At 39.3% G+C, this 16,480-nt stretch overlaps 1 protein-coding gene across 1 annotated transcript in view; it reads left to right on the plus strand.

Annotated features, from left to right (window-relative positions):
• The window catches only part of PHEX (phosphate regulating endopeptidase X-linked), a 226,183-nt gene extending 220,110 nt beyond the window's left edge, over positions 1-6,073 (plus strand). The window contains exon 22 of the mRNA XM_047765574.1: positions 2,720-6,073. Within this exon, the coding sequence (XP_047621530.1) occupies positions 2,720-2,822 (103 nt within the window). The 3' untranslated portion in view covers positions 2,823-6,073. The remainder of the gene's footprint in view (positions 1-2,719) is intronic.
• The last annotated feature ends 10,407 nt before the right edge of the window (positions 6,074-16,480 follow it).

Consider the following 16,480-nt stretch of genomic DNA (forward strand, 5'->3'; position numbering starts at 1 on the left):
TATCAAGAGATCTATGAGATTTTACAAGACTCCAAAGGTTATTTAGAATCCAAATCATAGCTTTAGTGTTAATTCCCACCTATTACCTTCTACTGTTTGAAAGGCAGCAGTCCTTGGGTGCCATGAACGCACCATAGGTGCTCAGTAAACTAGCATCGTTGACTTATCCACCCACTTCCTTTTTTAAATCTATGCCCCCCAAATCTCTTTTCTTAGGCAAAGATGAGATCTTATGTACTGTGTGTTAAAACACCTAGAGCTCTGGTTTAATTTGTGTTGTAGAATATCCTATTTAATGCCTCTTGTTCTTTCATGCAGCCAACCAGCATGTCTATGAATGAGTGCCCACTTTCTGAATAGCTCCGAACACAAAGGAGGATATATGGTGCTATTTAGCTATTGTAATTCATATCTAGAGGCAAAAGCTCTACGTTTTGGCTTTTAGTTTGAGTCATATTTTTGAACAGTTGCTTATATATGAAGGGAAAAGGATTATGAATTATACTCTTATTTAATTGTCAGAATGTATAAAATGTTAAGTAAAAACAAAATTGAGGTTAATATTACTTACCCTGTGCTAAGTTTCTAGCATAGTTTGAGGGGAATTTTCTATAGTAAGGGACAGAGAATTATAATAGGAAATCCAAGAAACCCTAGTAATTTATATTTATTTGTTCTTTGCTTGAGACATAATCTGAATATCTTTATATTTTAATGTTTAAATGGATCCATTAGCATTTTGCAGGAAAGCCATCTAAAATTTCTCCTGTATTTTAAAATCTTATTCCTAAAACCTTGCCTTAGAAATGTTTCAGAAATTAACTATAAACTACCCAATAGCATAAAAATCTAATCACTGTGTTAGAAATTCTCCCCCACTGGGCTAAACTGTCAAGAATGCTGACAGTCTCTAATGGACCAAAATGTACTCCCACTGACAAATGATGCAGATGAAACCACACAGTAGATTAATTACCCACCACATAAGTTTTTTGAAGCTTATTTCTTTTTACTAACTAGTTGCCTGTAATATCGGAATTTGGCTGGTAATTTGCAGAATATACTTACTAATTGTCAGCTAAATTCTGTCCTTAACACTTGCCCAGGGTGAGTAATCACAGTATGAAATAGGCATCCCTCCCCATACATCCCATCGAAAACCCAAGAGTTTATGGCGAGTTTGGGATACAGGCCATTATATTCATTCAAATGCCCAGAGGGAACAAAGTCATTAGAGAAGACACAGTCAGTGACCGAGAATGCTGTTTGTAGTCGACCCTTTGAACACCCAGTTGTGTAAGAAAGAGATGAGGGGGGAGATTTTTTGCTGGCTTGTTAGTGATGTCTGCTGTAACCGTAGATTTTGAGGGCAGCAGAAATCACACAATGGAAATACCACTTCCAAAAGGCAGCTACAGTCAAGTGCTGAGTAGGAATCCACAGTCTTTACTGCAGTCGGGGAACTTGCCAGAACTCCAGGTCTTGGAGCTAACCCCAGTAAAACATTACTCATCAGCACATCAACAACTAATAGCACCATTGATTAGTTTATTGTTGCATGAAACAACGTCTAGGTAAACAGGCACCTTCGAACGTAATAGGAACTGGTAGAAAGGGTCTTTGTAGATTGAATGGGTAAAGATAATTTAAAGAAAGCAACAACATGGACGAATCTTACATAGTATGAGTGAAAGAAGTCAGAGACAAAAGAGCACATACTATGTGATCCATTTGCATGAAGTTCAAAAACAGGCAAGACTAATGGATGGCGATAGAGGTCAGACTAGTAGTTTTCCTTGGAGGTGCTACTGTTAGGGCACATGGGGGAGCCTTGTAGGTGCTAGAAATATCCCATGTCTTCATCTGGGTGGTAGTAACAGGGATGTCTACATGTGGAAAAAAAATCAATGCCGTTTATACTTAAAAATGTGTGAACTTGGAGTTTCCTTGTGGCCCAGCAGGGTAAGGATCCAGCATTGTCACTACAGTGGCTTGGGTAACTGCTGTGGCACGGGTTCAGTCCCTGGCCTGGGAACTTCTCCACATAGTGGGCACAGCCAAAATTGTTAAAAAAAATAATGTGTGGACTCTATATCAGTTATATCTTCTATAAAAAGTTAAGTTGAAAAATAGAAGAGCTGAGTATTGCTAAATCTTGTATTTGTAGGAATTTATAAATTTATAGGTAAGTACAGCCCCATGTGCAATTGACAGGAATGGTAAATCCTACAGTTTGTAGGAATTCGAAGATACTTGGAAGATTAATAGCATGCACCTAGTCTTTAGCTCTCTTAATTTCTTTGGCAATTTACTTAACCACTTTCAGCTTCAGTGATCTACCTATAAATAGATGAAATGAGGTAGTTCCCGTTGTGGCGCAGTGGAAACAGATCCGACTAGTATCCATGAGGATGCAGGTTCGATCCCTGGCCTTGCTCATTTGGGTTGGGGATCTGGTGTTGCCGTGAACTGTGGTGTAGGCCGCGTATGCTGCTCGGATCCCACGTTGCTATGGCTGGGGCACAGGCCAGCAAGTGCAGCTCTAATTCAACCCATAGCCTGGGAATTTCCATATGCCATGGGTGTGGCCCTAAAAAGCACCAAAACAAAAGAAAAACCAGATTAAATGAATGCAACATCACATCAAGAAATATGCTTTACCCAGAACCTGTTGATATGTAGGAATTAAATGACGTGGACTTTGACGTATCTTTTTCAGGGTCAATGGTGCAGTTAGCAACTTTGAAGAATTCCAGAAAGCTTTTAACTGTCCCTCCAATTCCACGATGAACAGAGGCACGGACTCCTGCCGACTCTGGTAGCTGGACTGCTGGTTCATGGTTTATGCTGGGAGAGCTGTACAGTGCCAGCAGAGGCTTCACTGAGCTCCCGTCACCTACTGCTTTAGGCCTGTGTTCCCTGGAGAATGTTTATTTTTTGACGCATCTTTGTTATTTGGGTGTCGCTTAGATCTAAACAGTATCTATCCAAAGTTGTAAGGCTTCCAAAGTGGAATACAAAATGTTCAACCCAGGCTGTTTCTTTAGAAAACCAAACCAACAGGAGTAAATCCCTAGGCTGCTTTTGTTAAAATGCTGTCTGCTGTGTTGTTGCTATTGTCCATTTCAGCATGGAAGCCACAGCTACGTGGTATGTACCCTTTTAATCTGCAGCTCTGCAGGGGCCCTAAGTAGAAACTATCCAGAAAAAAAAATTCTGTCTCTTCAACTTGGGCCCCCGGTGATACGAGGACTTCTGGGAGGTCTTCCTGCTCCGTGGGACGCAGGGCTAGGTTTTGTGTATTGTTGTTACATAGCGTTTATTAACTCTAAGGCAGTTACATTAGAAATTTGTTGACTCTTCATTTCACAACTCTAGATGAAGTTCTGGCCTTCCACTTTGGAGTCTGTTGGGATGAAAACGTGCCTCACAGCTTGTGTGTGATGTAGCCCATCGCCCTGTCCGAGTCAGCAAAGCTGGCTGAAAGGCTGCTTGGTAAAGGTTTGAGTTTATCAAATAGAAAGAAAAGGGTCCATCTGTAAGTCCCAGAAGAAGCCCCAAGTCCTAGTCATGCAGCAGCCGGGATGCTAGGAGATGAAATCTCCAAAGCTTGATTCCAGTCTGCCCAAACCTTGGTCATGATGTCTTCTGCCTGATACTTCCCTTCCAGTCCAGTTCCTACTGGTCTTGTTATCCCCATGTTTGTGCATTCTCCCGTTGATGATAAGAGCAGGCATCAAAAAAATGATTTCCTAATTCCCCATTAGGAGTGTATGGCTTTCCTTCCTTTTTAGTGCAAAGGGACAGAGTGCCCACTGAAGAGGGTGCAAAGTGCCCTTTGGTTTGGGCTCAGTTAAAGTAACCTGTCTTTAAAAAAAAAAAAAACCTCTTTGAGGAATGTCTTGATTGAAGACATTTTAGAAGTTATTGATTGGTTTTAAAATCCCCTGCCTAGTCCAAAGAAACAATTTTTACCCTTCAGGTCTTTAAAAGAGTCTGTAAGAAAGAGCAGTACTGGTTTCTGATCCTCTGAGCTCCATCCTCTCAGGTGAAGGACTCCATCTCTTGTTAGAGGGTGTGTATGGAGGATAAAATGGTAACAGTGGTTATCTGGCATTTTGGGTTTCTTAAAAAAAACCCATCCCCCTTCGCATTAGTCCTTGTACATGTGATTCTAGGTTAAGTAGGCCAATAGAAAAGTCTCAAAAGCAAAATGGCAAATTTAGGAAGCCATTTTGCATCCCCGGGATTTGTCATCTTTTTTTTTTTTTAATATAAATGTGTACCCCGACCTTGTATAACCATGGGAACTTCTGAAAGGAGAAAAATGCAAGGGGCACTATCATGAGCAAACAATTATGCCGTGTTAGTCAGAGGAGAGCAATGTCCCCCTTTATTTCTTCCTCTCCGAATGGATAAACTCCTGAAGGGCAGCTACCTTTTCCTTCTGTTAACCACGCTTAATGTGACCTTAGTTTGTCTTTTAAACACAAGCAGTTACAGGTGCTGGAAACTTACATGTCTTTTTTCTAGAGGAATTGTTCTGATTTGGATTAGACATACAAGATTCTCCTTGTTTTATTCCTATACTTGGATAGTTAAAGTCAGCTGAGGTTTTTTAGGCTTATATGTAAATAGTATTTTCCTTCTAGATTTCTTTTTTTAAATTCCCAATAAACACATTCCTGCAGGTTGGAGAAAGTATTTGATAAAAGCAGAGAATTATAATTGACTTTGAAAATGGGACTCGTTCAGTCACTTGTTGGTTTAGGCAAACTAGTTGGTGAACAGTCAGGGCCCTCGCAGTTTCCACGTGGCATGGCTACCTTGTTCCAATTAACTTTACTTGATGTAACTCAGTTACACCGAAAGTTGTAGATAGGATGGCCGTTATTAAAAACGAAGCCCAAGCAGCCCAAATCATCACTACTAGCTGGAACAATTGTCTCATTGATTGGATTTCCAAATACATGCTCATGTTTCAATTTTCAGAGTACATTTTTGTTGTCCTTTCTCTTCAGTACAGATTGCTAAAGCATCAGACACTGATTAAGTGGTAGACAGAGGAAGGTCAAATGGAACTGGAAGGGAGGGGGAGGAAATCGGGAAAAGCTGACCTAAGAATGGGACTCTGAAGAGACTACAGGATTTGGGCAGTCCTTGCGAAGCACATCCACTGGAGTAGAGCCATAAAGTTTTACAAAAATAATTATGCAGAATTAAAAGGAAATTAGATATTGGATCTCAGACTAGGACTGCTGCAACACATTTCTCTGATTCATACACCACCTGTTCTGCCAGTGAACTATTGTCTGGGCAGTGGAAGGAGTTAGGGTTTTTTTTTTTGTGTGTATGTGTGTGAAACTCTCTTGGATTAGTTAAGGATCTTATGTGTATAAAATGGTCTTGTTTGGGCTTATCATCATTGCCTAAAGTTTGTTGAGCTTTTCACCAACCACACAGCATTGGCCTTCTACTTCCATTTTTTCCTTTTATGAGATGGACTTGGAAGTGACTAAGGCAAGCTCAGGATTCATAAATTATCCTTAAGTTTATTCAGTGCCTTTCCTCAATGGAGCTTAAAGCACAGCACATAAATTTTATCTTATTTAGCCCTGGAGCATCACTAAGAAGCATCTGGGAACTATGTCTTGCTACACAGGTTATGCTTGTGCCAGAGCAGTTGGAGAGGTTTGAAATTGCTTCTCAAGTATACCAGGGTCAGGAAAGGCAGAGTCTTTGTTCTTCAGGCTGCTGACCTTTGTATTAACCTTCAACTCTTAGGTTACCCCATTTCTGAATATATTTATTCCATCATTATTTCTGTAATCACTTAGCATTTGATAGGCTTCTTCCTTGATATTTTTAACATGATGTTTCAGTTACATATTAAATTATGGAAGAATATGTGATTATTTCATGCAGCAATATTCTCATTGCCAGTGGGGGTGCCCACTGAAGAATGGTCTTCTTAGATTATGCATTATATCGAAATGGTCATTGTATTTTCTTCCCCTACTTGTGAAACAATGTGAGCAATCATTTTAAGGACAATAAAAAAATGAAGATTTTCTGTTTCCTCTCTTTTTAACAGTATATTAAAATCGATTACATGTATTAACATAATCGGTTCTGTTTTAGACAATATTTGCCTACAAAGTACACAAAGCACTATAGCAGGCTAGGTTTCTTGGTTTAAGAAAGTGGGATTTGAATGCCATAACTTTCTCTGCAGACAATGAGAGATTTGCAAAGTGGTCATTGTATTTTCTTCCAGTAATATAAGCAGATGTGGTTTATTGCATATGTGACAATATTTCTGTTGAGGAAAAGAGAGGCTTCTGAGGAAATGATCAACCATGGTAGGGCTGGTCTTGCAAAAGTGACAATGAACATCACAGTTACTATCAAACCAAGGACTCTGTGTGCTGTCACCTTTAATCGAGTCAGTTTATAGTCACTTACTCAACACCCAAGGAATGACCACCATTATATTGAAATCACTGAACCAGGTGTCTTTAGACACATCAAATGCAGTCTCTGGGCCTCAGTAAACATGGGGAACCAATGTGAAAACTGTTAGAGTCACCCTGTTTCACGACAAGTGTGATGACATGCAAGGACATCAGGTTGTGGGTTGGTGTGCAGAGAAGGAATGATTCGGTTCTCTTCTGGTGGCTCTGCCCAGATCCCAGCCTTTTTATGAAGCACGCTAACCTCACCCTCCATCTGCTTTTCTTTTGTGTTGGCTCCGGCTCTTTAGGGTGGCTTCCCTCATGCTACTGGAGCCTCTGTGCCCCATGTACTTTTGGAGAACTCTAAGTACCAGGGAGTTTATATCCCCTGGCAGTTTATATCCCTTGGTAACCTTTGGACAGGGACTGAGTGGTGCAGGACAGTAAAAGCCCAGCTGCCTTCTCTGAGTCTAGACAGATCCAGAGGCACTCCATAGCATTCAGCCCCACTTCTCTGTGGGCCATCTGGGGATTAGGCTGGCAGTGCAAGTAGAGTCCCTTGTTAATTATTAGTTTCTGAGCTGATCCTTGAAATAAGGATTTTTGTGTATAGGGTAATGACAGAAGGAAAAATGTGTAGAAGCGATGGCTTATAAGTGATCTCTGGGGCATGGACAGAAAGAAGGGGCTTTGGGGGAATGGAGGCCAGAAGTCTGGGATCTCTCTTGCTATGGTCCGTTTCATCAATTTTATGAGGTAATTAGTCTGCCTCAGTGTTTAGATCTCTAAGTGGACTTGATCGAAATTTGAAGGAGGCTGATATTTCTAATTAGGTTTAAGGTATTTGCATGTCCCACCAGTTCAGTGGCTTTCTTTGTTAATTAAGATCACACTAGGTATTGAAATAGATCATCTCAATGGTTTAACCCAACTTAAGTTAGTTTCTTGTTTTCATTACATATAAATGGGCTAATGATCAGTGAGCTTCTCTCCTGCAACTGGTGATTTAGAGACCAAGGTTCCTTCCATATTTTGATTCTGCCATTTTCTCCTTGCCTATTGAATACATGCTCATTTTCAAGAAGCTGGTGAAGGGGAAGAGATGGTGTAAGATCTTGAGTGGAAGGTTTGGTCTAGTCCAGGAAGTTATCTACATCACTTCTGCTCATAACCCATTGGCTAGAGCTTAGCTATATGGCCAAACCTAACTGCAGGGAGGCTGGGATATATAGTCTAGCTGTGTGCCCAGAAAGAAGAGGAAATGGCTTTGGCTATTACTTAGCACTACCAGCCACACCTTCTAAAGTGAAATACTGGGCAGTAACTTTGAGCTCTTCTGAATTTAGGAAATTGCTTTTGAGCACAGCACAGTGAAAATTTAAAATGCCACTGGTAGCCTGCAGTTTATTCTGTAGGAGTCTTTTTAATTAACAGTTTAATTGGATAATTTAATCCCCTTTAGAATTGGAGATATGAAAATGAAAATGAGATATTCCCTGTGATCTGACAATACGGTGCTTTAATAAACACACCAAAGTGAGCCCAGAAATGAGCACCACAAAAGCATTACCATAATTTGTGATCAATGAAAGAAAACCTGATCTATAATTTTAATTATTTATAAATGGTTTAGCTACATATTTCATTTGAATGTGTATTTTGTTTTGTTAATTGTCTCAATTAGGAAGATAACTGAATATAAGATTTTGTGGCTATGCCATGGATTTATAATATGCTCTAAGCTTTTAAAATATAGCCAATGGAGACAGTAAGTAAAATATACTTTGAAATAATATGTGCTATATTTCCTAGGCTTTTTGGGGAATTTATATGAAAATTATTTTTACTTCTCCATTGATTAGAGCTGAGAAGTGCTATTCTTCATATTTGTGTTTTATGCTTTCTCCACTTGAGGCTCAGAGTCCAAGAAACAAAGACAAGTGTCCATGTACAAGCCATGAAAGTACTGTTCCAATTGATTCTGGCTCCAGACACCACTTTACAGAGGAAGAACTAAGTGATTAAGTTAAAATTCTCAGTGTAAAAGCTACTTAAAATATTGGGTATCATTTATGCTGTCATTTAGGCTAAAATGTCTGCAGGTGTCCTAAGTGCAAAAAGCAGTGTAGTTTACCATTTAGAAGTGAACTAAACTGATTTAAAGGACTCTTGGTGGGAATGTAAGCTGGTACAACCACTGTGGAGATCAGTATGGAGATACCTTAGAAATCTATATGTAGAACTACCATATGACCCAGCAACCCCACTCCTGGGCGTATATCTGGACAAAACTTTCCTTAGAAAAGACACATGCACCCGCATGTTCATTGCAGCACTATTCACAGTAGCCAAGACATGGAAACAACCCAAATGTCCACTGATAGATGATTGGATTAGGAAGATGTGGTATATATACACAATTGAGTACTACTCAGCCATCAAAAAGAATGAAATAATGCCATTTGCAGCAACATGGATGGAACCAGAGACTCTCATCCTGAGTGAAATGAGTCAGAGAAACACAATTACCGTATGATATCACTTATACCTGGAATCTAGTCTAAGGCACAGATGAACCTTTCCACAGAAAAGAAAATCATGGACTTGTAGAACAGACTTGTGGTTGCCAAGGGGGAGGGAGTAGGGTGGTTGGGGAGCTTAGATACAAACTGTTGCCTTTGGAATGGATTAGCAATGAGATCCACTCTGTAGCCCTGGGAACTATGTCTAGTCACTTATGATGGAGCATGATAATATGCGAAAATAGAATGTGTACATGTATGTGTAACTGGGTCACCATGCTGTACAGTAGGAAAAAATTGTATTGGGAAATAATTATTAAAAATAATAATAATAATAAAATAAAGGAGAAGTCAGTGGAAACCCTCCACTGAGAACAGTCACATGACCCTCCCACTCCCATGACATTTGATATAGGAATAGCCCAGGGTACATCTGTTCCCAGATTGGCCAGTCATTTATAAATGATTTTTTAATTGCTTAATAATGATCATGATGAAAACAGCTAACATTTCTTGACACCTACCATGTCCTAGGCACTTTTCTAGAGTCTTTTTAAAAATTATAGTTGATTTATAGTGTTGTGATAGTTTTAGTTGTATAGCACAATGTTTTAGTTATAAGTATATACTTTTTCATATACTTGCCCTTTATAGGTTGTTACTAGATATTCAGTATAGTTTTCTGTGCTAGACTATAGTTCTCTGTTCTCGTTGGTTATCTATTTTATATATAGTGGTGTGTATATGTTAATTCCAACTGCTAATTTATCTCCTCCCCCTTCTCCCTTTGCTAATCTTCTCCCTTTGCTATGTCTATGTCTCCTTCTGTTTTGTAAATAAATGCATTTATATCTTTATTTTCAAGATTCCACATATATGCAATATCATATGGTATTTGTCTTTGACTGACTTCATTTAGTATAATAATCTCTAGGTCTATCCATGCTGCTGCAAATGGCGTTATTTCATTTTTTAATGGCTGAGTAATAGTCTATTGTGTGTGTGTGTGTATACATATACTAGTGTGTGTGTGTGTGTGTGTGTGTATATATATATATATATATATATATACAACTTCTTTATCCATTCATCTGTCAGTGGACATTTAGGTTGCTTCCGTGTCTTGGCTATTGTTCATAGTGCTGCTATGAACATTGGGGTGCATGTGTCTTTTTGAATTGTAGTTTTCTCTGGATATATGCCCATGAGTGGGATCGCTGGACCATATGGTCAGCTAGGGTCTTGCATGCATCGTAGCCAGTCCTTACGACAATCTTGCAGATACTTGTTACTATTTCTACTTCACAGTTGAGGAATACTTGTGTGACTTGCCAAGATCACATTAGTAACTGGAGGAGCCAGGAAGAAGGTGAATTTTGTCAGATTTCAAAGCCCATTCTCTAATCCTCTACTGGGCATTTGAAATAACGTTGCAAACCTACTTTTAACCTGTGACTTATTGAAAAATTCAGGCTATATTCCTTGGTCATCAGTTGGAAAAAAAAAGTGAAGGAGGGAGTCAGTTTTCAGGTGTTTGTATTTGATGTATAAATCAAATCTATCTTGAGTCCTCCAGAAAGCTCTTCAGAACCTGCCCTTCACTGATGATGCTCGCTACCATTTAGTGAGTGTGTACCATCTGCCTGACATACCCTAAATGATTCATTTGTATTATCTAATCATTACTAACTCAGGTACCTATTATTATCCCCATCTCATAGGTAAGGGCACCAAGACTTGGAGAGGTGAACAACGTGGGCAGCCTTGTGTTTGCCTGTGTGCTCTTTGTTTGGTCTTCCAAAATCAGCAAGTCTCCAGCTTACTCTCTCCAGAGAACAAAACTTTTGTGACCCTGCCTGTGGGTAGTTGAGGGCCTGTGAAAATTATAGACTTTGGAGCAGTCACTCTGTTTGGAACCCCATCATGCATACTGGCATCACTGTTACCTGTGCTTCCTCAGCTTGAGGCCTTGTGATAGTCTGTAGGCCACTTCAGCTTGCTTCTAGTAAGGGGGGGGGGGGTCTATTGTTTTTGCTCATGTGGCTTTTTCAGTATTTTTAGTATCCTTTTTGTAAGGGGGAGAGTAGATTCATATCTGAGTAACTGGGAGACTACGTTTTGTTTTCTGATGGTAAAATATAACAAAAATTCATTTTGAAAGCAATGCTGATATAGCCACAGTTCTACTGAATTATTGCCTTTACCCAGCAAAATCTGTAACTAAAGAGTCTAAGCTTCCATTTAACTGCTGAATATTGAGGGGTTTTATTTTACACAGAAGCCAACCCTCTTTTTTTCTTAGTTATTTTAACAAAACAAGCATGCATGAGCATCTGGTATTTTCCATTTCTCCTAAAGGCATAAAACTTAGTCTTTGGAGAATTCATTTGAGATGAAAAGAATGCATCTCTGTCCACCTTCCAGAGTTGCCTGGGAATGCGTCTAGGAGAATGCTAAGGTGGATAGGCCACGAAAGCTCTGGAGGAAATTTTTACTTATCAACAAGAGCCAAACACAGTCCTCGGAGATTCACATTTCAACTCTCATTTGAGCAGACACACACACACACACACACACACACACGCTCCTGTGCAGATTGAGTTTGAATTAATGCATATAGCTTGTTGGGAAGAAATCAGTCAAAAGCCTTTTTAAGAGTTCCCGTCATGGGGCAGCAGAAATAAATCCACCTAGGAACCATGAGGTTGCGGGTTCCATCCCTGGCTTTGCTCCAGTGGGTTAAGGATCTGGTGTTGCCATGAGCTGTGTTGTAGGCTGGCAGCTGTAGCTATGATTCGATCCCTAGCCTGGGAACCTCCATATGTTGCAGGTGCAGCCCTAAAAAGGAAAAAAAAAAAAAAAAGAAAGAAAAGAAAAAAAGCCTTTTTAAGCATAAATGGTTCTTTAGGAACTGAAAGCTCAGTGCCTCAATTTTATTGTAAGCATTGAATAAAAACTATTTTAAAGCATTCAGCATATTAAAACTTTCTACAAACACAGTACAATGAAGGCACTCCCTCACCTAGGTCCACTGGTGACATGTACAAAGTAATATTTACTGTAGAATAAGAAAAATCGACTGTCATTTGAGATCTGGCTACAACACATGAGGCAGAGTGCTGGCCATCATATTGCATTTTTATTAATCCAGGACTTTGGTGACTTTAACCCGAAGTTCACAAACAATACTATAATAACAGCATTGTCATTCCTCTGTTTGAAAACCCTTTAGTGATCTTTCCACTGCATTTACAGTAAAGTCCCAACAGTTTACCCTGACCTAAAGGCCCTGCATGACCTGGCTTTCTGCTTTTCTGTTGTCATGTCTCCATTGCTTTTTTTCCCCTAGTTACACTGGTTTTCTTTTCTTTTTTTTTTGTCTTTTTTGTTGTTGTTGTTGTTGTTATTGTTGTTGTTGTTGTTGCTATTTCTTGGGCCGCTCCCTCGGCATATGGAGGTTCCCAGGCTAGGGGTTGAATCGGAGCTGTAGCCACCGGCCTACGCCAGAGTCACAGCAACGCGAGATCCGAGCCACGTCTGCAACCTACACCACAGCTCACGGCAACGCCGGATCGTTAACCCACTGAGCAAGGGCAGGGACCGAACCTGCAACCTCATGGTTCCTAGTCGGATTCGTTAACCACTGCGCCACGACGGGAACTCCTACACTGGTTTTCTTTTTGTTTATCAAATTAACTAAGCTTTTCCCTATCTTCTCAATCTTAGGGACTTTCATGTCTTTCATAGAAGCCTGAACTTAGGGCCCTTCACTTTAGAGTCCGTCACCTCACCTAACATATCCCCTCCCGCCCCCCAGATCTAACCAGTGTTCTTTCCACTCCCCTACTCATTTTTCCTGGCCCTTGATGAGTAAAAACTTCTTCTAGAGCATTCATGGCAAATCCACCCTATCATTCTTCTAGATGCATTCTCGGGCAACTCTGGAAGGAGGACAGAGGTGGCTTCCTTTCATCTGAAATGAATTTTCCAAAGACTGTATATATAAAATACTCACCAGTATCGAGGTAGGAGTGACCCTAGGTTGGCTGGAGCAGAGTGAGGAAGGAAGATTGTGGAACAAGATGATGTTCAGGTGCACACTGGCATTCAGATAGTTGGTGGTCGTGTAGTCCATTGTGAGAAGGGAAAGCCACTGGAGACTTCTGAGTGACAAAATCTGACTGATGATTTCCAGGATGATTCTGGCTGTGTGGAGACGAGATTGTGGATGAACAAAGGAAGAAGTAGGAAGACCAGTCATCCAGGTGAGAGATCAGAGTGGCTGTGTCTAAGAGGGTAGCTGGGGAGGTAATGAATACACAGTTCAGAACCAGTTGTTTCTTTTTTATTTGCTTCTTTCCATGTTGCTCCCTGGATCCATAATTTTAGAGCAAAATATGATTTTGCATGATTTTTTTTCCCATTTAATAGTACTGGCATGCATCCATGGTATTTAATGATCTGCCATTTTAAAACTCTAATTCTTTAGAGTTTCCGTGATGTTTTGGTCAATCATTTCTTTGTTGTTAGAAATTTATTATTGGTTTTGTTTTTAACTATTGGTTTTATTGTTTTTTTAGCTATTGTAAATAACACAGAGATGAATATCTTAATGTGTAGAATCTTTTCTTCTGGATTGTTTCCTTTAGAATATATACTTAAGAGTACAATGTAAGTATAAGCTTTAGAAATATACTGACAGATTGCTTTTTAACAAGGTTGTATGTGTGAGAATATATAACTCGTTTTACAACAGAACTGCATTGGAAAAGGGTCCTGTCCATAAGAAAGTTATGGCATGCTGGGGGAAGTAGATGTATAAGCTGACAGCTATAACCATGAGCAGAATGAAGAACAATTTAAATGAAGAAAAACATAAGAAGGTGCCATGTTTATTAAAACCTGATAATTTCTAACTATTACTGATATTTTGCATCTATTAAATATATAAAAGTGTGACTGTTGAATTTTAATAATTATCATTTTGGTTTTTACTTCTCTTGATGTCAGTTATCTACACATTAATGCCTTTTGTCCATTCACCTATAAAGATCTTGATTTTTTCTTTTTAAGTTTTATTGAATTATAGTCGATTTACAACACTGTGATAATTTCTGCTGTACAACAAAGTGATTCAGTTATATACACATATCCATTTTTTTCAGATTGTTTTCCCATAGATGTTAGTTTTTTTCTTTTCAATTATATGAGTTTTTTTATTGTTTATTATTTGTAGTCATTAATTTAAGTAGAAAGCTTCTTGTGCTGTGCTCTGATCTTTTTGCTTTTGCAACTAGTGCTGTTCTTTTGTAAAGAAGTGGAGATAGGGCCAAAGTTCTCTACTTCATATAGTTTTCCTTGCTGGAAATAACTTTAGACAAAGGAGTATAAAATAGTTAATACAAATTTAAGAAGAATACTATATTAAATGCATGTCAGGGAATTCCTGCTGTGGGGCAATGGGATTGCTGGTGTCTTGGAAGTGCTGGGGTGCAGGTTCGATCCCCAACCCGGCATGGTGGGTTGAGGATCTGGCAATGCCAAGCTGTGGCTTAAGTTGTGGCTCTGATCTGATCCCTGGCCCGGGAATTCCATATGCCTCAGGGCAGCCAAAAAAAAAAAAGAAAAAAAAAGCACATCATTTAACTGAACAAATATTTATTGAACCACTTGCTAGATATTATTCTAGGGCTGGGAATACAATGAGGAATACGAGTTCTGGCTCCCAATTATTTAATGATTTAAAAATTACTTAATAATTCATAATGAAAAGTAGATATGTAAACAATAATTTCAACAGTGTAGTATATCATAGAACAGAGGTGAACACAGGGTACTTTGGGAATAGGACTGGATAAAAATATTTCTGTGGCTAAGCAATAAGAATTGCAATACCCTCAGCTGTGAAATCTAAAGAATAAAAATAATAGTAAATAAGGCAGACAACTCAATAGGAAATTGGGCAGATGACTTGAACTTTTTCACCAAAAAGGGTATCTGAATTGCTAATAAATATATAAAAAGCTGCTTAACTTTACTAGTCCTTAAAACCACAATGTGATTCTTTTATATACCCTTCCCTGCAGAATGGCTAAAATAAAAAAGGATATAGACAAACAGAACTCTCGTATACTGCTGATGTGATTATAAATTGGTATGGCCACTTTAGAAAACTGTTAGGCCAGTACCTTCTAAAGCTAAATATATGTGTAACCTATAACCCAGCAATTGCACTTCTAGGTATTAAGAAGTTGCTAACTTAGTAGCTCGAAAATGGTTGAATATTGGCAATTTCATATTGTTCAACCTAATGTTTACCCAACAGAAATGCATGCATATGTTCACCAGAAGACATGTAGAAGATGTTCATAGAAGCACTATTTGTAATAGTTCAAAATTGGGAACTTCCCTGACGCCCATCAACAGTAGAGTAAGTAAATACTTGAATATTAGTCTATAGTAACAATGAAGAAACTACAGCTGGATGCATATGAGTATTTATCACAAACATGATGCTTTTGAATGAAAGGAGCCAAACACAAAAGAGAGCATATTTTACGATTCGATTTATACGAAACATAAAAATATGCAAAGCTAATCTGTGCTATTAGAAGTCAGGGCAATGGTTGCCCTTTGAGGGTTAGTGAGTAGAAGTTCCCACAAGGGGGCATTTGAGCTACTGGTAATATTAGTAGCTACTTAAATTAATGACTGATCTGGAAGCTACTTATATTAACGATTTGTACAGTTTGATACATGTGTATTTCACTATGAAGGTTATTTTTTAATAATAGTAAAATAAATACAACAAAGTGCACATAAGTTCTGATCTGTTCCCCATGATAACTACTATGATACTTTCTGAGGGACATAATGAATATCAAATTCTTTCAAAAATCTTTGCTCAGTTTTGGACCCCTTGCTTGGCTAGTATTCTTGGGTAATCCTGCAGCTGTCATAGGAGCATATGTAAGAGATGAGACAGGGTGTGGGGTCTCTTGGAAGAGATGGAGCTGGACCTGGGTGTTGTAGCGTCCACTGGGGACAGCCAGGGGAGCAAGCGGAGAGCAGAAAGTTCCTGGCAGAAAGGCCAGGCTGGTGCAAAGCATGAAGATGTGGTAGGGGGAAAATGTCCACTTGGAGGGACTGGAAATGGCTTGCTAGAGCTGGAGGTTGAAGAGTGGCTGAGGAGAGGTTAGTGCTGGGCAAGAGAGTTTGGCAGAGGCCACATGGAGAAGGGCCTGAGGGATTATGCTGTTGAGTTGAACTTGACTCTATAGGCATCTGGGGGCCATGGAACAATTTAAGTCAAACTGGTGACACAATTAGATTTCTGTTTAATGAAGAGTAAGTGGTGATGGAATGGAGAACACTTGGAGAGGGATAAGACTGAAGCTTGAGGGACCAGTTAAGTGGCCTTGGCAGTAATCCATGGGAGATATGACAGGCTGGTGGCATGGGACAGGGAGGTGGGGACAGATATGAAAGCTCTTGAGGAGACAG

Source organism: Phacochoerus africanus, chromosome X (assembly GCF_016906955.1).
Source record: "Phacochoerus africanus isolate WHEZ1 chromosome X, ROS_Pafr_v1, whole genome shotgun sequence".
NCBI classification, from domain to species: Eukaryota; Metazoa; Chordata; class Mammalia; order Artiodactyla; family Suidae; genus Phacochoerus; species Phacochoerus africanus.